We start from the raw sequence: 23,369 nt of genomic DNA on the forward strand, positions 1-23,369 counted from the left end.
GGTGTACACTGGGGTGACGGTGTATGCAGGGGTGATGGTGTATGCAGGGGTGACGGTGTACGCCAGGGGTGACGGTGTATGCAGGGGTGACATTGTAGGCCAGGGGTGATGGTGTATGCCAGGGGTGACGGTATATACCAGGGGTGATGGTGTACACTGGGGTGACGGTGTATGCAGGGGTGATGGTGTATGCAGGGATGACTGTGTACGCCAGGGGTGACGGTGTATGCAGGGGTGACAGTGTACACCAGGGGTGACGGCGTAGGCCAGGGGTGACGGCGTAGGCCAGGGGTGACGGTGTACGCCAGGGGTGACGGCTGGGGTCGGTTCTCCCAGCTGCTGACGCCACTCGCCGGGAGTATCACAGCTGCCTGGGAGAGAGGAGGCCCGTACCGCCTCCTTGTACAGGCCTGCAGGCCAGAAAGGTGAGTGCAAGAGGAAAGCATATACAGTGATCCCACCTGCAGATGGAAAAAGGTCTGCTTCTTCACCTTTCTGCTGTGGTATGGCACTGGCTAGACTCTCAGGACTGTGTTAAAAGGTGACAGTCAAAACAGGTGTCTTTTGGTATCGCTGGGATGGAATATTGCAGGTAAATTCTGTTGGCTCTTTAGGGAACTTTTAACAGTTTCTTTGGCTGCTTTATATACATAGCATATTCCTCAAATATAAAGATAATTAAGTTGACTGAAGAGAAAACAAACAGATGTCTTTACCTTGTTTCCACCTTCAGTGAGAATGCCTACCTCACCATCTCGGTCTCTTTCCACTCAAACAGCCTCAGTTTATTTACCTCCGGGCATTTTCCTCTATTGTGGCTGTTTCTCTGCCCTTCTAGATCTGTCTTCCATATCCTGATTTTTCATCCTCTCCCCACCCTTTTGCACTCGGTTCTAGAGCAAGGCTGTCCAGCAGAAAAGTAATGCAAATCACACTGTAATGTTAAATGTTCTAGGATCCATGTTTTTTTAAAAAGAAACAGATATAGTCCACCTTAATAACGGATTGTATTTCACTCAGTGCATCCAAAATATTTCAAAATATAAATCCATATCTCTAAAAGATATTTTCTTCTAATTTTTCTAATCCTTTTTTATTAAATTTTCTTCTAAATTTTTTTTTTTACTAAATTTTCAAAATCTACTGTGAATTTAGTACATTTATACTTATTATACTCTGATGTTGGGGGGGATTGGGGGCAGGAAGACAATGAGACGACAGAGGATGAGACGGCTGGATGGCATCACTGACTCGATGGACATGAGTCTGGGTGAACTCTGGGAGTTGGTGATGGACAGGGAGGCCTGATGTGCTGCGATTCATGGGGTCGCAAAGAGTCGGACACAACTGAGCAACTGAACTGAACTGAGGAGGTTCTTAAGGTCTACTTTCCAACCCACTCCAGTCTTCTTACCTGGAGAATCCCTATGGACAGAGGAGCCTGGCGGGCTACAGTCCACAGGGTCACAAGAGCTAGACATGACAGAAACTAAACAACAACAAATGTATTCCCTAGCTGGAGCCACCATGGTGTTTGACTGATGCGCTGAGTTTATTTTGTTGATTAAATCTGTCATCTCTCTTGTAATGATGGTATCTTCTTGCGTCTCTCTGAGGACACTTGTACTTAATATCTTGTCTGCTGTACTGACTGTTTCCTCACAGGTGAGCTTTACAGTTGAGTTTGGTGACTTGGCTCTGGCTCCGCGCTTTCTGTCCCTCCCTGCTGACGGCAGGTCTAGGCCGCGTGTCTGACCCAGGTGTCTGGTCCCCGCCCGTTCCTCTGGCCAGAGCACCCCTGAATCCCCTTCTTCTTTGTAGCAGCTTTCTTCAGTGTGCATTTTGAGTTGTGGTTTCCTTTTTCAAGAAGAATAAAACCTGCCTTTCCTTTTTTACGATTGCTCACGGTTTCTGGCAGACAAAGAACGCTCTTTAGTTTCCATCATTCTTTAGGATTTTTTTTTAAAACTACGTTTGCCATCACTTGGGAGGATTTGGAATGGAGGAAGGCTACAGTGCATGCTCAAGCTGCTGTCTTGATCCAGCCGGGGCTGTCGATTTTATAGTGGAGCCTCCAGCTGAGGTGGACCGAATGCTGCCTTGTAGGGAACCTCACTACCCTCCTGACTGACTCACTGCCACTTTTGCTCTTTCCTTCCAAGTTGTAGTAGCTCAGTTTTTACACTGCCAGCGCTTCTGGCCATGTGGTTAAATGGTAATCGCTTTGCTTGAGGAGGGAAGAGAGAAGCTGTGCAGAAAATGCCCTCACCTAATCCTAATGACGTGATTGCTCCAGAAACTAGGGGCGCAAACCACCCCCCGCTTCCAAGTGGGAGCCATTTGGATATTGTGTCTGTAAGCGAAGCCCCTGCATTTTTCAAGATCCCCGAACCTCAGAGGCCCTCGCTGGCACAAGCAGGTTGCAGATTCTGCTGACTAAACATAAAGAGACCCCATTTGTTCTGTCAGTCACAATGGATTTCCAATAGCCAGCCTTGAGTTGGTTAGCATGGATTTCTAATCAAGCCCCAGATATATGGAGCCAAGAAAGAACCCACAGGGCTACAGGAAAAAGGAAAATAACATAATTATACTGTATACATAGCTTAGAAATGGGAATCATTATTTCATGAGGGTTTATATCACAGATGCCCAAGCACTGAGGTTTGGGGTGTTTTTCTTTTTAAAAGTCAAGGGGAAACTACCACCTTCCTTGAAGGTGTTAAATCACCGCCAAGCTAGTGGCTGAGTCAGTCGAGGGTTTCCTCACAGAATTTTCAGACATATTCCTTTTTTGGAAAATGATGCTTCCAAACACCAAAGTTGTGGGCCCCAGGAACAGGACTGAAGAGAGCAGGTGTGTAGAGGGGCGGGCAGAGGCTGAGCGTGCTAAGATACTATCCATGTCCGACTCTTGTGACTCCATGGACTGCAGCCCACCAGCCTCCTCTGTCTGTGACTCTCCAGGCAAGAAGACTGGAGGGGTTGCCACGCCCTCCTCCAGGGGATCTTCCCGACCCAGGGATTGAACCTGCATCTCTTAAATCTCCTGTGTTGGCAGGTGGGTTCTTTACCACTGGCACTACCTGGGGTGGAAGCTCGGCATGGCCTTTTCTGGTAGGAGCCCCGGGAAGGGCCTTGCGACGCTCCAGTCGCTGCCTGGTCCCTGTCCTGCCCCAGCAGCTGCAGCCCCACAACCCTGCTCTCGGTGTGTCTGCACCCAACCTTCTTATGTCTGGAACAAAACCAGGCCTTCAGGCAGTCGCACATTTACCATCTAGCTTCCATCTGGTCTGATTTCATTCCCTCCACTTCCGTGAGCGCTTATTGTGGGAATATTGGCTCCAGGCTTGCCATAAAACCCCATCTGGATGACCAGGTTTCCTGTCTTGCACATGAGGAGTTTTCGTATCGGGGCACCTTGTCTCCACTGTTGTCTGCACAGGTTGTGTGCTGCAAAGCCCTTCTCCACCCCAGATCCCTGTCTTGCTCACGTTCCTAGTAAAATCTAGCTGAACAGCCTTCCCACCGGAGAAGTAAGCTGTGATATGCAGCTCAGGAGAGGCAGTTTTCAGAAAGGAGTCTTCTTGTACTTCTGTGCTATTTGTGTAGCCTGCCTTGAGGACCCGGGCACAGCTGAGAGGAGCAGGCTGTTTCTCCGTCATGCTTAGGAGGCGGCAAGGAGGAGGTGGTATCCCCTGTATGAGGTGGAGGGGGCAGGGGCGGGCAGACCGGACAGCAAGGCTGAGTGCTCACTCAAGGTCACACGGCAAGGCCGCGAGGAAATCGCACGCCACTGCTTTCTCCGCTGGACTCCGTGTGCTGGCAGGGGGATGCTTACCCGTTGAGTGTGAGCCGAGCCTGCTCGTGTGGGCCTCTTCCCTGTCTATAAAATTTATTGATTGATTCTTGTGTGCCCTGAAAGTGAGAGTCGCTCAGTCATGTCTGACTCTTTGTGACCCCATGGACTATATAGTCCATGGAATTCTTCAGGCCAGATACTGAGAAATATCAATAACCTCAGATATGCAGATAACACCACCCTTACGGTAGAAAGTGAAGAAAAACTAAAGAGCCTCTTGATGAAAGTGAAAGAGGAGAGTGAAAAAGTTGGCTTAAAACTCTAACATTCAGAAAACGAAGATCATGGCATCAGGTCCCATCACTTCATGGCCAGTAGATGGGGAAACAGTGGAAACAATGAGGGACTTTATTTTGGGGGCTCCAAGATCACTGCAGATGGTGACTGCAGCCATGAAACGAAAAGACGGTTGCTCTTTGGAAGAAAAGCTATGACCAACCTAGACAGCATATTAAAAAGCAGGGACGTTACTTTGCCAACAAAGGTCCGTCTAGTCAAGGCTGTGGTTTTTCCAGTGGTCATGTATGGATGTTGGACCATAAAAAGGCTGAGCACCGAAGATTGATGCTTTTAAACTGTGGTGTTGGAGAAGACTCTTGAGAGTCCCTTGGACTGCAAGAAGATCCAGCCAGTCAGTCCTGAAGGAAATCAGTCCTGAATATTCATTGGAAGGACTGACATTGAAGCTGAAACTCCAATACTTTGGCCACCTAATGCGAAGAACTGACTCATTGGAAAAGACCCTGATGCTGGGAAAGATTGAAGGTAGGAGGAAAAGGGGACAACAGAGGATGAGATGATTGAATGGAATCACCAACTCAGTGGACATGAGTTTGGGTAAGCTCCCGGAGTTGGTGATGGACAGGGAAGCCTGGCGTGCTGCAGTCCATGGGGTCGCGAAGAGTCGAACAAGACTGAGTGACTGAACTGAGCCTTTCCCTTCTCCAGGGGATCTTCCTAAACCAGGGATCAAACCCAGGTCTCCCACATTGCAGGCGGATTCTTTACCAGCTGAGCCACAAGGGAAGCCCAAGAATACTGGAGTGGGCAGCCTATCCCTGTTACAGCGAATCTTCCAGACCCAGAAATCGAACCCAGGTCTCCTGAATTGCAGGCAGACTCTTTGAATACATCATTGCTCTGTTTCTTATGAGTCTGCCTCTCCTTCCCTCAATTCCCTGGTAGCTCAGAGAGTACAGAACCCACCTGCAATGCAGGAGACCCGGGTTCGATTTCTGGGTCATGTCATGAAGTCATGAAGATCCCCTGGAGGAAGGCACAGCAACCCACTCCAATATTCTTGCCTGGCAGGCTACAGTCCATAGGGTCATAAAGATTCAGACATGACTGAGCGACTACCATGACTTTCACTTTCCCCTTCCCTCCTCCACTCCCTGCAGGAGAGGTGGGAGGTGGGGGATGGCGGGTAAGGGGTGCAGGAATCATGGCTTACTCACCCAGCTGTATGACTGGTGACTCTGTCCCTTCTAAGTGATCCCTAAACCATCTCAGCCTCATTTCTCTCTGCCCACTGGACATCTCCCCTGAATAGACTAGAGCCTTAAAACACAGGACGTCCAAACAGAAATTATCTTGTTTCCTCCTGCCCTTCGAAATTGGCCTCTTTTTCAGAATTCCTATTTATATGTAAAAACTTCAAAGTCTGCCTCTTATTAGCAGACAGTATTGTTTTTTCCTCTTAAAACCCCATCTGTCCCATGCAGTTTCCATTGCCTTCTCCTGAATTTAGCCCTCAACCCCTCCGAAATCAGAGTAGCATCTCAGTGGGTTAGTCTGCCATTAGTCCCATCCTGTGTTCCCCCACAAAAAAAAAGAAAAGAAAAAAAAAAAACACCTTAAATCATACTTCTGATCATGTGGTTCTGCAAATAGATCTTCCATGGTGTGACCTTCGACACCATGTGTAGGTCCCTAACTTCTTAGCCTGTATTTCAAATGTTTCCCTACACGTTATCTGTGGTCCAGATTCATCCAGACGGTTCATCTTTCCATGAGCATGCCCTTTGCTTTATCCCACCCACCCCACCCCACCTCTCTCAAGCTGTGAACCCCTCCTTCTTATCCCCTCCAGCTGGACACTCATCTTCCTGAGGTTCCTCAGGCACCTCTTCTCTGTGCCCCTGATGGTACAGACCACTCATCACCGTCAGCGCCCACAGAGCCCGTGGTTGTCAGAGAGCCTTAGAGCAAACCACAGGGAGCCTCTTGGAGTTCAAAGCCACGACTCAGTTCCAAAAAATATCTGCCCAGCTCTAGAAATCTTCCAGACTTGATGGCACCCACTGACCCCTGTTCCAGCAGCTATGGATTAATACTGTTCCTGAGCCACACACACACACTGGATTGAAATGAAGAGGGAATGGATTGAAGTCCTTTTAAAGAGGGAGCCCCGCTGAGGCCACAGGCAGTAGGATCATCACCATTTCATTAGTGGGACCGTTATTTTTAAAGGTATTGTTTTCTTAAACTTGCACTTGCTGGTGCTTCCTATGTGGCTGATTTACAATAGCCATCAGGCAGTAGAGGTTGTGCTTAGAATTCCATAAATGCACAGGGGTCTGCTGTTGTTGCTAAGTCACTTCAGTCGTGTCCGACTCTGTGCAACCCCATAGACGGCAGCCCACCAGGCTCCCCCGTCCCTGGGATTCTCCAGGCAAGAAAACTGGAGTGGGTTGCCATTTCCTGCTCCAATGGATGAAAGTGAAAAGTGAAAGTGAAAAGTGAAAGTGAAGTCGCTCAGTCGTGTCCGACTCTCAGCGACCCCATGGAGTGCAGCCTACCAGGGTCCTCTATCCATGGGATTTTCCAGGCAAGAGTACTGGAGTGGGGTGCCATTGCCTTAGGATGTTAATGGAATACACAGTGTGCCTGTAAGTTCATTACCTTGTAAATAAATGGCTGAGCTCCAGAGCTGGCCTCACAGGGCCAAGGGAAACATCAGTTCTCATCCCAGGGGTTGAGGTGAGTCAGTGAGATTTCTTCATCTTTCCATCATTCCCCCATGTTCCAAAAGCTGAGAGAGAAGGCCTTCCCCTTAGATCTCATAAAGGCAGTGATGGAGACATCAAAGGACCCTGTAGCACGGACAAGGCAGCGGCGAGATGTGCAGGAAACGTGGTCTGGGCCGCCATCTTGCTGCTATTCTAGGCAGATGCACCCCAAGTCAACACCTGCAGGGCATCCTTATCCGGGACACCCCCTTCTTAGTTCCACGGCCCTGGGCTTTTCACCAGTCTCCTGCTCTACTGTCTGCTCTCTGTGACTCGGCACACTGCAGCAACATGCTGACTCACAGACAGAGCCCCAGTGCGTCCTAGCTCCACAGGCGTCACTGGCAAATCTCTTCAACTGCACTTCAAGCGCCTCATCTAGAAAACTAGAATAATAACAGGACTGACCTCCAAGGTTTGTGGTGAGAATTAAATAACTTCAAGCTTGTAAAGGAGTTAGGATAGCTACTACTGCTGGCTGGATTTTCTTTAAAAAGATGAGTTTAGACTATACACACATTTTGTTGTTGTTCAGTCACTCAGTTGTGTCTGACTGCAACCCCATGGACTGCAGCATGCCAGACTTCCCTGTCCATCACCAACTCCCAGAGTTTGCTCCAGTGAGTCAGTGATGCCATCCAACTGTCTCATCCTCTGTAGCCCTCTTCTCCTCCCACCTTCAGTCTTTCCTAGCATCAGGGTCTTTTCCCGTGAGTCAGTTCTTCACATCAGGTGGCCAAAGTATTGGAGCTTCAGCTTCAGCATCAGTCCCTCCAATGAGTATCCAGGGTTGATTTCCTTTAGGGATGACTGGTTTGATCTCCTTGCTGTCCAACGAACTCTCAAGAGTCTTCTCCAGCACCACAATTTCAAATTCTTCAGTGCTCAGCATGCCCTATGATCCAACTCTCACATCCGTGCACACTACTGGAAAAACCATAGCTTTGACTACATGGACATTTGTCAACAAAGTGATGTCTTTGCTTTTCAATAAGCTGTCTAGGTTGGTCATAGCTTTTCTTCCAAAGAGCAAGCATCTTTTAATTCCATCACTGTAGTCACCATCCGTAGTGATTTTGGAGACCAAGAAAATAAAGTCTATCACTGTTTCCATTGTTACCCATCTATTTGCCATGAAGTGATGGGACTGGATGCCGATCTTCGTTTTTTGAATGTTGAGTTTTAAGCCAGCTTTTTCACTCTCCTGTTTCACCTTCATCAAGGGGGTCTTTAGTTCATCTTCACTTTCTACCATTAGAGTAGTGTCATCTGCATATCTGAGGTTATTGATATTTCTCCTGGCAATCTACCATGAAGGAAATAAATAAAATCATAGTCACTGCAGAGATTTTCTCTCAAAAAAATATATATAGATTGCAATAAGTAATGGGGGAAATAATAAGATGCTGGGGATGTTATAACTCTGGGACATTTGTTTAGATGGGTGGTCAGGGTAGGCTTCTCTGAGGAGGTGACATTTAAGCTGAAACAGGGAGGAGGAAACATAGTGTAGTGGAGGAAGTTCATCCCAAAGAGAGGGGACTGACTGCACAGTTCTGTTCTGGGAAAAAACGCTTGGTGTGGGCTGATAAGGGATAGGATTCCAGGGTACAAGCGGGAGGGTGATACCAAAGCCTGGGTCAAGCAGGGCTTTAGGCAAAGTAAGACCGTAGACTTCTCAGTGCAGTGCAATAATATGATCTGACGTATTAGGAAAGTCCTCTGGCCGCTCCATGGAAACTTGACTATGGGGTACAAAGGTGAAGCAGATAAGACCAAGCAGGAGGCTCCAGTGTGGCTGAGATGAGAAACAGCGGCAGCTTGGACCTGCTGGTGGCCACAGGCACGGCCCCCGTGTGGGGGTCTGCTGCCGAGCAGACACGCAGGACAAGGGAGAGGGGGTCAGGGCTGCCTTGAGACTGGTGTCAGCCACTGGGCAAGAGGTACTGCCGCACACCTTACAGGGCAGAGGCGTGCATGGGGCAGACCGTCCAGTTCTCCTTTGCACTTGCTGAATTGAAGATGCCCGTGAGAGACAGTTTTTAGCATGTAGTTTTTAGGAAAATAAATGGGAATGGAGAGAAGCAAGAAAGGGTGGGCTATAAAACAGAGTCCAGGCCCAAGTCCCAGATACTCTCAGCAGGCAGAGGTGCAGAGAACAGGCAGCCGGGACAGGAGATGCCAGGAATGACCGGCGAAGTGGGATGGAAGCCAGGCTTGAGGGCAGAGGGGGAAGGTGCTTCAGGTCAGATCGGGACAGACTGTGACACCCAGGGCCCTGGTGACCTCGGGACAGTTACCAGTGGAGACAGAAGCCTGGCTGGGGGTTAACCAGTAAATGGAAGGTGAGGCAGAGGAACCCCCGAAGGAGACAATTCTCACAATTACCAAGAAACTCCAGGCCCCGTGGCCACGACTCCTGAGGCTGGGTCTGATGGGCACTCCTCTGGAAGGCGTCCTGCTTAGTGCCGGCCCCTGCCCTATCCCCGTCTGTGGTGGCAGCCCTGCTTCCAGACTCCCAGCCACGGACAGCCTCACCACACGGCCTGCAAGGCCGTCCCCTGCCCGGCTGCCCGCCTGCCTTTGCTCAGTGCCTGCAAACGTCCACCACGAGTCCGCCCCTCAGATCCCCTGAGTATATGCCTCTGCCAACAACTCTGTGCTTCCATTAAAACAGATAAAAAAGCACCTGTGCTACAGTAAGATTCAGAAGACCTTTCACGACCAAATTCAACCTTTTAGGGGTGAGGGGGTGGGAAGACCTTTAACTGAAACCTGTAAGTGTGCTGACACGTGGGTTTTGGTGGTACTAGCGGAGAAGGCAGTGGCACCCCACTCCAGTACTCTTGCCTGGAAAATCCCATGGATGGAGGAGCCTGGTGGGCTGCAGTTCATGGGGTTGCTAGTCGGACATGACTGAGTGACTTCACTTTCACTTTTCACTTGCATGCATTGGAGAAGGAAATGGCAACCCACTCCAGTGTTCTTGCCTGGAGAATCCTAGGGATGGGGGAGCCTGGTGGGCTGCCGTCTGTGGGGTCACACAGAGTCAGACACGACTGAAGTGACTTAGCAGCAGCAGCAGCAGCAGCAGCAGCAGCAGCAGCAGCGGGAGCCAGCAATAAAGGTTCATAATTGTGAGGGCTTATACTAGGGGCCAGAGAACAAGGCAAGGATGGCACAGTTCTGGGCATCCCGGGAAACTGTGTGTGAACGCACTGCCACTCAAGGGGCAAAAGGAACATGTAGTGTTTATGTTGTACTTTCTCATCTGCGTGGAGCCTATGAAAGTGCTCCTTTTAGCCTTATTAACCTAGACAAACCATATAAATTCTTTCTTAACTGAAAGCCAAGCAGATGTGAATTAGAAACTACAAGGAACAGGGCATGAATGGTTGAGGTGTACGGCTTGTAGCATTTTTGAAGTCATCCTTGGAAAATCTGAGTAAAACTGTATAGTCATCAGTACAGCTGTGCATGTAATTCTGCATAAAAATTCAGAGTTCAAGACAACATTAAATTCATCTGCAGACCCAGGTAGAGCCCTGCTGCCTTACCAGTTTTCAAAATTTGCACAAGAAGAAATCGCCTGAGGCATTCTTTTGTTACTGAGGTATAATCGACTTGCAACATTATATTAGTTTCTGGTGTACAGTGTGATGATTCAGTATTTGCATATATTGTAAAATGATCACCATAATAAGTCTGGTTAACATCTGTCACCATAGTTACCAAAAACTTTCTTTTAAGATCTCTCTTAGCCACTTTCAAGTATGAAATACAGTAATAAGTATAATCACTGTATTATACACTACACCCTCAGGACTTATTTTACAACTGGCAGTGTATACCCTTTAATCCCCTGCACCCACTTTGCCCACCTCCAACTCTCACTTCTGGCAACCAGTCTGTTCTCTGTGAGCTTTTTTGGTTTGGGGTTTTTTTTTTTTGGTTTTTTAGATTCCACATACACGTGAGATGATACAGTGTCAGTCTTTCTCTGTCTTATTTCTACATAGCATAATACCCTCAAGGTCCATCCATGTTGTTGCAGATGGCAAAATTTCACTTTTTTGTGGCTGAGTAATATTGCGTTTTCTATATGTACCACATCCTTATCCATTTATCCACTGATGAGCACTTAGGTTGTGCTCGTATCTTGGCTGTTGTAAATAATGCAGCAGTGACGTGAGGGTGCAGGTATCTTTCCAAGATGGTGATCTCTCGGGTACATACCCAGAGGTGGAGTTGCTGGATCATGTTAGTTTTATTTTTAATTTGGGGGGAAACTTTCATTCTCTGTTTCTCAGGGGCTGCACCAGTTTACATTCCCGCCAACAGTACACAGGGTTTCCCTTTTCTCTGTATCCTTACCAAAACTTGTCATTTCTTGTCCTTCTATTTTTTTAATAGTAACCATTCTGACTGGTGTGATGGCATCTCATTGTGGTCAGTGATGATCAGTGATGTTGAGCATCTTTTTCACATTGCCTGTTAGCCATCTACATGTCTTTGAGAAAATGGACATTTGAGAAATAACCTTATGCTTATTTTTTTTTTCTTCCATTCAAACCCCAGCTTCTGCTCACTTTTTAATCTGGGCTTTTGTTGGGGTTTTTTTTTGCTATTGAGTTGTATGGATTCTTTGTGTATTATGGGTACTAACTAACCCTTCATTAAAGACATGATTTGTAACCATTTTCTCCCATTCAGTAGATTTCTTTGCATTTTGTTGGTCTCCTTTGATGTACAGAAGAATCTAATATAGCCCCATTCCTCTATATTTGCTATTTGCTATTGTTGCCTTTGCTTTTGCTATCATATTCAAAAAACCATCACTGGGATTGGTATCAAGGTGCTTATGTTTTCTTCTAGGAGTCTGATGGCTTCCGGCCTTACGCGTTAATCTAACCCTTGAGTTACTTTGTTTTGTACGGTGTAAGACAAGTGATCCAGTTTCGTTCTCTTGCATCCAGTTCTCCCGTGACCATTTATCTAAGAAACTGTCCTTTCCCTGCTGGATTCCATTTTTGGTTCCTTTGTCATAAACTGACCATATATGCATGGGTTTATTTCTGGGCTCTCTATTCTGTTCCACTGACCACATGTCTATTTTTATGCCAATACCATGCTGTTTTGATCACATGGAGCACTTCTTAAAACTGTAATTCCTGGGTCTCAACCCAAACCTACTGACCAGAATCCAGGGATACCCCTGGCACTGTTACTACAGACACATGCTTTAGAGCAATCCTGTCCACATCACATGTGTAATGTGTGTTTTCTAGTAGCTGAGAACTATTAAAACCAGGGACATTCTAAAATATCAATAATATCATTTTAATGTATATTCAGTAATTTTACATTCTTTTTTATGTTGAGCCTATTCTTGGCTGCACTGGGTCATGTGGGCTTTCTCTCGTTGTTGAAAGCAGGGGCTACTCTGTGTGCGGCCTGCTCATTGTGCGGGCTTCTTACTGTGGAGCACAGGTCCAGGGCGTGTGGGCTTCAGGAGCGGAGCTTCGTAGCTGAGGCTCCTGGGCTCTAGTGCACACGCTCAGGAGCTGCGGCACATGGGCCTATTTGCTCCAAGGCTTATCAGGGATTGAACCCGCGTCCTCTGCACTGGCAGGTGGATTCTTTGCCACTTAGCCACCAGGAAAGCCCCAGTGGGTACTGCACATTTACAGCACATCTCAGTTCAGACTGGCTGTGTCTCAAGGACTCAAAGGGCTCCTGACCCTTGGAGGCGGGCGTGAGGTGGCTCTGTAATTGTTCCCTCACAGGGCTGTGTTTCAATCCAGACGAGCAACCCTGGAAGCACGGCTCTTACTGGAGGCAGCTGCCTGATTCAAACAAAAACAAGTAGGAAGTATCTCGTGTTTTAGGTTTGAGTTTCAGCCTGTCTTTGTGGCTTTAAATAAATCAGCATCGCGGTTCTAGAGTCTGAACAGCAGTTCACTCCTGTCTGCCTTCCTGAAGCCTGAGGGGTCTCAGCTTCCAGATGTGGCTTCCTACCCTCAGCCTTGACCATCTCCCCCAGTCCCCAGGATTGGGGAGGGTCTGTGAAGGCTTCTCTTGCTTCCCTGGGTCCCGTCCTCATTGGCACTGGCTGCAGGCCCCAGGGCAGGAAGCCCTTTGCTGTGCGGAGGCTGGGAGATCCTCACTCTTCCTCCAGAGCTGGGCAGGTGTGAGCATGACCAGTGGTGGGGAGTGGTACTGCTCCGGGCAGTTTTATGTTATCAATTTGAGTTCACGGTTAGATGTTAAATTCTCTTCATGATTTTCTTCTTTCCTTTTGCACTATCAATCAACTTTAGAATAAAAGAAGAATCAAAACAGTAACAAAATGTAGAACAAATAATTCTTCTCTCTTTATAGTCAGAGGGCTGAGGGGACAGATCGTCCATGCTCTCCTAACTTTCCCCGGGCTGACAGAGGGCCCTGCAAGGCTGAGGCGGTGGTTTGGGCAGCGAGGCAGGAGCCGCGCTCCCCAGATGCGTCTCATCCTGGTGGGAGACGGTGCCACTCTAGGACCCCAGTGGGAACTGCAGCCAGATCTGAGGAATTCCTGGTAGCTGCCAGGACCCAGAAGCCTCAACAAACAGGAGGCACTAACCAGAAGGCTCTGCAGGAGGCTCCTGCTCTCTTTAGGGCCGGTGGGAGGAAGTTACTGGGTATGATGCTCACTTTTTCAAATATCTTTCTCCCACTATCCTCATAAAAGTAGGCCTGGATTTTTGTGTTGCAACACCTTTCTTCATTAATGAATTGGGGAAGTTGGAATTGCACTTACAGTAGCTGGGGGCAGACATGTAAAAGATCAGATATTTGAAAAGCCAAGAGGGGTGAACCATGGCTGAACCCCAGAGCTCCTCACAGCCCATCCCCTCGAGGTGACCCCCACACACCCATCCTCATCCAGAATTAGGAACATTTCAAACAACTTGAAATGAGAAGAAGATGAAAGCGTCCCATGCCCTCTTTGCACGAGTTCAGCACTGTTGAGCATTTAGCCTTTTGGTCCGCCATCAGTGTATCAGATATTCACGTTTTTGCAAACTTGTGGCATCCAACTTTCGCTTGACAGTGTTCAGATACCTTTCCATTCCAGGGCACGGCAGCCTGCATTTTTGATTAACAGTGCAGAGCATTTCAACAGAACCGAAAGCAGATCATAACTTAACCAGCTCCCTGGTTGTTTCCCACTCATATCTATTCTAATCAGTGCTGAAGGGAATCCAACTGTAATCTCATGCTTCTCTAAGATCCCTGGAAGTTACTTAGTCAAGGGATGTGTTCATGTTTTATTTTGCTAGATGCTGCCAAACTGCCTTCCAGACTCATTGTGCTCACCTGCATTCCTCATACACCGTGAGTTTTTCTTAGAGGAATGTCTTCCGTAAATCCTGGTTACCTGATATGCTCCAAGGTACCAGATACCTTCAGTGATTTGTTTTCACTTTTGCCGCTGTGAAACTCTCTCAGGCATGGCACTGGGGATACACTGCGGAACAAGGCAAATAAGGTCCTTGCCACCCTGGAGCCTACGTGCCAGTGGGGAGCTTGCTGAACCATCATGCAGGCTGTGCTGATCTGTGCCAAGCATGCTGCACACAGAGTGACACTGTGCCAGAGACGGGGGCCTCAGGGGGAGGACGGTGGTCAGTCCCATCCCCCTGCCCATGTCCTCCTCTCGTAGGAGGGAGAGGAAGGCAATAAGCCAATGGGACACCCCAAACCTCCCAAGTCAGTTAGCTCAGGTCACTGTAGTAATAAAGACCCACCAGACTTGAAGCCGAGGAGTAGGGGGAGTCGAATGAAAGTGCAAATTTAATTTCCATCCTTTTTAAATGTGGAAAATGAGATCAAGGACTTTCACAGAGAACCACCTTTTTCTATTCTGCAAGGTAGGCTCGTGTTGGTTTCACTGACTGGGGACCTGGCCCAGGTAGTGCCCAGACCAGCTGTGTACTCTCGAGCCCCCAGTGGTTCCGGAGATGCTGAGCAGCTTGGAAAAGGGCCTGAGCACAGGCCCGGGTTCTGCGGGCAGGCTGCACTCTGCTGGCCCGCTGGCTCAGGTCTGCCCAGAGGAACTTCTGCAGGAGCTTGTCTCCCCACGTGTAAGATAAGAAACAACTTCCTGTATTGTTCCCTTACAACACACACATCTCTGAAGGTCTCTGTCATTAAAAAGAGCCGACCGCAGCCTTCAGGAACCTTTCTGAAGGGCCTTCAGGAACACAGCACTGAGGTGCTGGGCTCCTGTGCCCTCTCCCCTTTGCTCAGGACTCCAGCCTTTGGACTGGGCCGGCTAAGTCATATTCCACTCTGCCCCCATCAGGGCAGCAGCCCGATCCATCATCTCCGTTGCTAAATGGCGTGCTTCGTCTCTCCTTGATACAGAGAGAAGAAGTTAAAGGCCAGAGTTCAAGAGTTGGTGAGTGCCCTGGAAAGACTCACAAAGAGCAGTGAAATCCGACACCAGCAATCGGCAGAGTTTGTCAATGACCTAAAGCGAGCCAACAGGTACAACCTCACTGCTATAATCCAAGCAGTTCTTGGACTTACGCATCATAATTGCTGGGAATTGACTGTGGACAATGGTGTGTCCACCGCCACCACCTCCTTAGAGCACAGTCCTCCCTAGAGCTTCACCTCCCGGTGTTCCACAGAAACCTGAGGAATGCTTTTTAAGGATGGCAGATGCAGCCAACTGTGGTCCCCTCTTAGCCCTTCATATAGGAGAGGTTCTGAGAAGTCAAACAATTAAAAACAAAAATCAGCCTAGGTTTAAGCCAGCATTTTCCAAACAAAACTGGCTACAGAACGTTTTATTTGAGCAGCATTCAAGAATCAGGTGGGGTACTTCAGGAAGCAATGCTCTAAGATGGGAGCCTCAAACCTTTCAGGCTCATGTTACCTTTACACTAAAAAAAAAAAAAAAGAGGACCTCAAAGTTTTGTTCTTTCAAATTAACTTATCAATAAAATTTGTCTATTAGTTTCTCAAATGAGATTTTTAAAGGTTTTATTCATTTACTAAATTAAAAAAACAAACCCAACTCACTAAATGTAACACAAATGACATTTATTTTAAAAATCACAGTTTTCCAGAAAGTAATTAGAAGAGGGGCACTGTTGTCACAATTTTGCACATGTTTTTAATGTCTGCTTTAATAGAAGACAGCTGGATTCTCCCATCTGCTTCCACAGGCAGTAAGAACACCCAGCTTCCCATAGAAATAAAGGAGCTCACATTCCCCTTCAGAAGGCTTTGGGAGTCCTGGGCTTTGAGAAGCTGACAGTATACAGAAGGGAGGTGGAGTGCTGTTTTGGACCAGAGAGGGTGGGGGGTGGGGGGCCTCTCGGATAGCTCAGCTGGTAAAGACTCCGCCTGCAATGCAGGAGATCCAGGTTCAATTCCTGGGGTCGAGAAGATCCGCTGAAGAAGGGAACAGCTACCCATTCCAGTGTTCTTGCCTGGAGAACCCCCAAGGGCAGAGGAGCCTGGTGGGTCCCTGGGGTGACAGAGAGTCAGACATGACTAAGCACAAAACAGGGTACGGAGACTTACCTAGCTCTGGGCTTAGCCCCTGCCCTCATCCCCCAGAGACCTGGGTTTGGCTGGCAGTGTTAGTTCATGGCCTGTGAGCACCGAGTCCAGCATCAAGGACAGCTGCTGGGGCCTGTCTGTCCGCGAGCTATGGAGGTGACTTAAGATTGGAACAGCAACAGACCTACTACTTGTATTTCCATGACAGATTTTTACAATTCAGCTACCATTTCTGCTTATCTATTTTGGATGTGGTTAGTTTGGATTGTTGGTTTTAAACCCCTCTTAATGTTAGTGACAAGCCTCTAGCAGTCAGGCTAAATTAACTGTGGTTAAGTCAAGACATGAGTGACCATGAGTGCCGTGACCCTTCTTGCTTAGTTGCTAAGTTGTGTCGGACTTTTTTGACCTCATGGACTGCAGCCCACCAGGCTCCTCTGTCCATGGGATTTCCAAGGCAAGAAAGCTGGGCTGGGTAGCCATTTCCTTCTCCAGGAGATCTTCCCAACCCAGGGATTGAACTTGTGTCTCCTGCATTGGCAGGTGGATTCTTTGCCACTGAGCCACCAGGAGAGCCCAAGTGTTGAAATACTAACCACCTGATTTCAAATTCTTATTTCGGAGGCCCAGTGGCCTGTTCTTTCAGAGTGGTACTCACCAGACCCGGTCAGCCAGTGGACAGCACAGTGTGTGTGAGTGTCTCAGTGCTACTTGAGATAAGCCTTCATTCTCATTTCCCTCTGTGCCCACATAGCAACCTGGTGGCTGCCTATGAGAAAGCAAAGAAGAAGCATCAAAACAAACTCAAGAAGTTGGAGTCTCAGATGATGGCCATGGTGGAGAGACACGAGACCCAAGTGAGGATGCTCAAGCAAAGAATAGCTTTGCTGGAGGAGGAGAATTCCAGACCTCACACCAACGAAACGTCACTGTAGTCAGCACCTGAGCTCCACGGTTCTATCCATGGAGCTAGGGTCTAGCAGTCACTGAGGAGGGGGCCTCAGAGGACAAGACCTGTCGGGAGAAGGAGAGGGAAGGTTGGCAGGTGGGCTGGCACTCTTGGCAGGGAGGCGCCCTGGACTCAGGCTCAGGGCAGGTGGCCCGGTGAGGTGGTGTAGACTGTCCCCCGAGGGTCCCCCCTGCCCTCCTGGGCTGTGGGCAGCATGGGGACTCCTGCCCCGCACACCGGCTCCACAGGGCTTCCTGCCGCTTTCAGCACTGGCTCTATCCCTCGCCCATATTTTCTGTATCTGTGGTATACTCCAGGCATCATGTTTGATTTTCCAGTCTTTGCAGCCTTACCTCAGGCATTCCACATTTCTCCTTTCTCCTTCTAGGGAAAACTGGTGGGGGTGGTGGGGGCAGAGGGGAGGCAGTGCTCCGCATCAAGAAGAGCTGCTGCTTCCTTTCCTGCAACCAGGCTTTGGTTTTCAAGTCCCAGGTATCAACTCTTTAGGAGGCGGCTATCACTCAGAGGTGTCCCGGGAGGTTGATCACAGGCGGACGGCACGTAGGTGTTCCTTCCAGTCCCAGGTTTGAGGCTACAGGTAGAGCAGTGGGGTCCGACCTCACAGTAGTGGCAGGGACGGGCAGGGAACGCTCTTTAGACAGGAATCTCCCTGTCCCAGTGCTGCCTTACTAACAGCTGAGAGTCCTGTTGATCCGTGTCGGGGACCTAAACTGTCAGGAGCAGAGGCGCATTAGTGCTTCCTGACTCGGGCACCGCAGAACTGCTGTTCTCCACGAATCAAAGCTCCCCGCCTCTCTCTCGAGGGAAATGCTCTGCAGCTGATCCACCTATTTAAGAGACTGCTTCTGTGGCACCAGTTCAGGAGTGCGCCCCTGCTGTTCCAGAGGGCAGAGGACAAGGGAAGGCTGAGGAGGCCTCCTCTTAGCCCCCAGAAACATGGCAATGGGTGGCAGATGGTGATTCCACGGGTGTCAGTTACAGCAAAATGGTGACAGGACTGGGCAGGACCAAAGTACCTGAATTCTTTCAGAAAGGTCTTCCATTTGAAAATCAGCTCTTCATCCCTTTTCTACTGTAATGTTCCCTGTTGCAGTTTTTCAGTTCTCACCGCCCTAGGCTGACGTAACATTTTAAAGGACCACTTGCCATTTTTCCTGAAGACCCACTCAAAGTCACTTAGAAGAAAAACGCCCAACGCTACAGTTCAAAGATCTGCTTACGACCAGATCACTGCATTCACGTCTCGGTGTCACTGAGCTGTTCTGAGAGGCAGGACACAGATTCCGCAGCCTTCAGTCTGACAGGGAAGGACACCCCAGCCACCGTCTGCAAAGGCAGAGCACGTCCATCCCCCAAGGAAGAGCCGTCCTGTCTCAGGCCAGCAGCGAGGCCACCCCATCTTCAAACAGTCATCATCAGCTGGCCTCAGGCCCAGCTCTCAGGTGCTGTGGTCATGGCGAAGGCCCCCACCAGCTTCTGGTTCTGTTATAGATAACGTAAACTTTGTTCTTGTAACAATAAGTCAGTTTTTACTCTTTGGATGGTTTCATTACAAGGAAAATGTAATGACCCAAAAGTGTGTTTTTAGAAAAAAGTGTAGCAGATGAAATCATGGTTTTCCCCATTTTTCCAACTTGCCCAGGGGACACATGTTCCCGAAGCAAACCGGGCTGTGCAGGGTGGGGAACGGGCGTCAGAGATGGGAGGCTCTGAGACCACCACTGCAAAAGGTGCCGGCGCAGAACCTCTGTCTACCATTCTCGCTCAAAGGGAGAGTCCTGGAACCCATCCCAGACCTGGGAAGCCTCAGTTCCTACGTTAAGAGCCCCAGCATTACTGCCCCTACTTAGCTCATTTTGAGTTTATATTTCCACATAATACTGGTTGGGTGAACACTTTCCCTGGCAAAACTGTTACTTTTATAAATGTGTAGAATAAAAACTATTAAATAGTTGATTACCTTTCCTTGTATTCTTCACATACTCCCCAAGATTCTTGCTGAAGGTGAACTGACAGGCACTTGGTTATTATGCTAATTGCAAGGCTTACTAAAATTGCATAGATGAGATAAATGATTGCAGGTGCCTGGATCGTTTTCTTTTACAACCTGAATTCTTCTTTCTAAATAGGAGCACATTTATATTAACATCTCCATCAGACGTAAACAATGATCCTCATTATCTAACTTGAATGAGCCATTCATTTTTAATTGTTTGAATCCAGAGTTCGATCTCTGGCTCCTAAGAGAAATGGGCATGAGAAGAAAAAACCCATTTCCCAGTCCCGCTGGAGTAGTTTCCCACTACCACACTGAGGCAGAATCTCAAGTAAGAGAGACTTCTGCCTGGAGCAGTAGTGCCATCAACACGTGCGCCCATCAGATGCAGCTGATGTTCTGCCAGACCCCTCGTGCACCAGCTACCTAAACTGCCATGGGCTGGCAGGCAGTAAGACCCCCTTTTGTGATGAAACCAAAAGTTACTTATGATTGTATCTTAAGGTTGGGATTTCTCACGCTCGCCCTACCTCACAGACATTTTATCATTGCCCGTGGAGGTAACTGTTGTATATTCACTCCCATCTGCTGGCATGCCACAATAAAAAAAAAAAAAAACTGCCAGTTAAAACACAGTTGGTTAATTCTCTTGTGAGGCGATGTGTAACTTAGGAAGTCTTCCTCTGAGCCTCTGCAGCCAAGCTTTACAGGGACCCCAGAGACTGGACGCTCTCCTACTCTGGGAGGCAGTGTGCATTAGAGCCGAGGAGACTTTCTTTTTAGGATGAAGACAGCAAAGAGTCTACTGTTTCAAGAAAATCTTGAAATCACCGGTAAGTGGCCTAGTTCCCACCTGCATACAGATTACTATTTTAAGTGAAAAAAAGCCTCATAGTTACCCATGGCATGAATTGTTTCCTATGGCCCACAGAAATTATCCTGCAATTATTTTTAAATTCTATTAAATATCTTAAAGCTCTCATGAGTTGGGAGTGCCATGCTTGTGTTTTGAGTGAAGTAAAGACTATAGAAGTTACCCACTTGTATTACTGACTTCTAATTTAAAGTCATAAGCTTTTTCCATAAATTACTTGCAAATGCATAGCTGGAAATGTGTCTCATCCATGAAAGTATGAAGTAAAAAGATCATGTTTCCCAAGTTTACAGCTGCACCTATTTCTAAGTACAGCAAACAGCTTTTAATTAGACAGTTTTTAGAGGTCAAAAGGGGAAAGAATTCTGATGACTGCAATTTCCAAACTGAATTTAATTAGGATGCATCCCATAGAGTTGCCAAAGATTCTGTGGGAGGGAAAGAAGCATGAGAAACATTATTTTTTCTGCAACAAGGGGCCGCTTGGTAACACCATAAAAAATTATGAAAAAAATCACTTAACAATTATTTTTCTATTTCTCCAACGGAAAGGCCTATTTGACAGCAAAGATACTATTATAACCTTTCACCGAGGCTTATTGGGCACCACTCTGTAGAGGTATCACTTGTTTCAAAACACAAATTATGTCTTCTCACTTAAGTCTACCCAAATCCTATTCTAGTTAACTCAGATCTCATGTTCACACAGGCCAGACTGTAGTTAGCACTGAACCTGTCACCTTCTAAGTTCCTGTTTCTCATACCTGAAGTTAACTTTCTGAAGTTTGTATTCACTTAGGCTGCCATATGGTAATTTTCCAGAACTGGCACCAAAATTATCAATTAATGTAAGCACTCAGTGGCTGTTAAAATATTAAGGAACTGGAAAAGGATACAAGTTGAATAGCAGCTGTTCACACATTCTTGTTTTCCTAATTCTTGTGTAGAGAAAGATACATTTGCATACAGACAACTATTTTTGGTGAAGGGTTACACTGCATAAACTCTCACCCTGCATCTGAGGGAGATTTTGCATGTGACCAAGAAATCCTTCCATCCCAGTAACAGCAACTGCTACTGGATAATCACACCATTGGCCCAGTAGCACTGGTTTTTTTCCCATCAAGGTTGGTACAAAAATCACTCATCCACTAATCATCAGAAACATCAGCTCAGCAGTACAGAGCAAGCTAGAGATAAAAATCCCCTCATATTCATGACCTGCTTATTCATTCTACTGCTCACTTCTGCAGCGTTCTGCAAACCTAATCCATGTGGAAAACGTTCTGTGGGGTACTCACTCACAGGGCCCATGGACAGCCAGGTGAAGGGGAGCCCCAGTATTACCTGTTTCTGTTTGAACCCGATGCAAAGAGGATGAGACATGTTCACTTTTCTACTTCTAATCAGTTTTTAGACATTGTCGAGACTGACTTCCTTTGCATGTGATTTTAGTTTCCTATTAATTGAAAATGTGCTTTTAAGCCGCTTGAATGTACTGTCAGTTACTGAAGCACATGTGACTAAGTCTGCATTTGTCAGTATTGTTCTACTGTATTACAATCTCATTTTAAGGTTGACACTTAACACTGTACCATACCTTGTAATTTTTTAGATTCTTCACTTGTATGCTTTAAATGTTTCCAGATGCCTTTAGTTTTAGCTGCTGTAAAATAGCTTTGTGTTATTTGATATAAAATTGTTTTTTAAATAAAAACTCCATTTATTTATACAGAGACATTTATAATATTTTACAAACATTCTTATATTCTGAATAAATATTTCTAATTCCATAATGTGCTTTTACCTGTATTCATTGAAGGGTATGACTCTCCTTCTGCAATACTAACATTTAATGTCAAACATCACAGGTTCGGTAGTTACATCGAGAGCCCTCATCAAAGTGGGGAACTAGACAGACTGTATTGGTCAAGACGGCCAAGAGCCAAAGAAATCATCACCATCTGTCACTGATTTCTATGGGCCACCTTTCCAAATTTGGATTGAATAGGGAGTTAGTTATCTATCGAAGGATCTAGATCTTTTTTCCTTTTTAAAAAAATGACTGAAAGAGGAAATGTAACTGTGAGCTGGAAGGTCATCCATGACTATAAAGAAGGATGGTGAGCAGCTCTGCGTGGTGGTTGTCAGATGTCAGTTCTCATCATCAAAGCAAAGTACCTTTGACAGTAAGAGTAGACACACCTTGATAACCTTCCTCTTTTATTTCCTTTGGCTGCAGCATGCAGAACGTCCCTGACCAGGGATAGAATCTACCCCCGCTGCACAACAGGAAGTCCTTTCTTAAAAATTTTTTTTAAAAACTGCTATCATATATCTGAGGTCTTTAGCAGAGAAGAATGGTATTTCTTTGACCTCTGAGATCCAAGGACTGGAAAGCATTACATTCAGAAAACCTGACTCTAATACAAATTTAAGAAATGTTGGATTTTATGTATTTAGCTCACAATATAACCTTGCTTTGAAAGTGAACAACCAAACCATAAATTGAGATGGAGAATACATACCAGTTACTTTCATTTTTTGCAGAGACATTCTACCTTTTAATATTTCTTCCTATCATATAAACATCTCACATTTGTCATTTTTATTGGTCCAAAGAGATGCAGCCAAAATATCAGCAACTTGCAACCTACAAGTATCAGCAGCAGAAACCAGGTTAAGGTAGTAATTAAAACTGCCCAAGCAGGCAAAATTTATTGATATTGCACTACAAAGGCTCTAAATTTAACATAATGTTTTTACAGAAAGTCAATATTTGAACAATCAACTGTAAAAATGTTTTAAAATACAAAGGAAACCTTCCATCATTCAAACTGCATTTTTTAAGATAAAAGGTTTCTCACTTCTCAACTGGTGTTATTTACATCAAAAGCTTTCAAAAGAGCACAAGTGTAAAGACAGAGGACTTAGTTCATTTTCTCAGTGGAGAGTACAGCTGGCATTTTTAGTCGATTATTAAAGTGCAGTAATCCTGCAAACATTTAAACTTCTGATTCATAAACATGAATCATTGAAAATCCTTTACTTATGATAGATATACTCAAGGTAAATGAAAATCAGTCCTTATCCTTTCACTG

The 23,369-nt window shown here is 46.7% G+C and overlaps 1 protein-coding gene across 2 annotated transcripts in view; it reads left to right on the top strand.

The window, feature by feature from the left end:
- Positions 1–23,010, top strand: part of MCC (MCC regulator of WNT signaling pathway) — a 533,449-nt gene extending 510,439 nt beyond the window's left edge. For both annotated transcript variants that reach the window (XM_070377172.1, XM_005902721.3), the window contains 2 exons: positions 15,280–15,402; positions 17,183–23,010. In XM_070377172.1, the coding sequence (XP_070233273.1) occupies positions 15,280–15,402; positions 17,183–17,363 (304 nt within the window). In that variant the 3' untranslated portion in view covers positions 17,364–23,010. The remainder of the gene's footprint in view (positions 1–15,279; positions 15,403–17,182) is intronic.
- The last annotated feature ends 359 nt before the right edge of the window (positions 23,011–23,369 follow it).

The sequence above is a fragment of the Bos mutus genome, chromosome 10 (genome assembly GCF_027580195.1).
Source record: "Bos mutus isolate GX-2022 chromosome 10, NWIPB_WYAK_1.1, whole genome shotgun sequence".
Lineage (NCBI taxonomy): Eukaryota > Metazoa > Chordata > Mammalia > Artiodactyla > Bovidae > Bos > Bos mutus.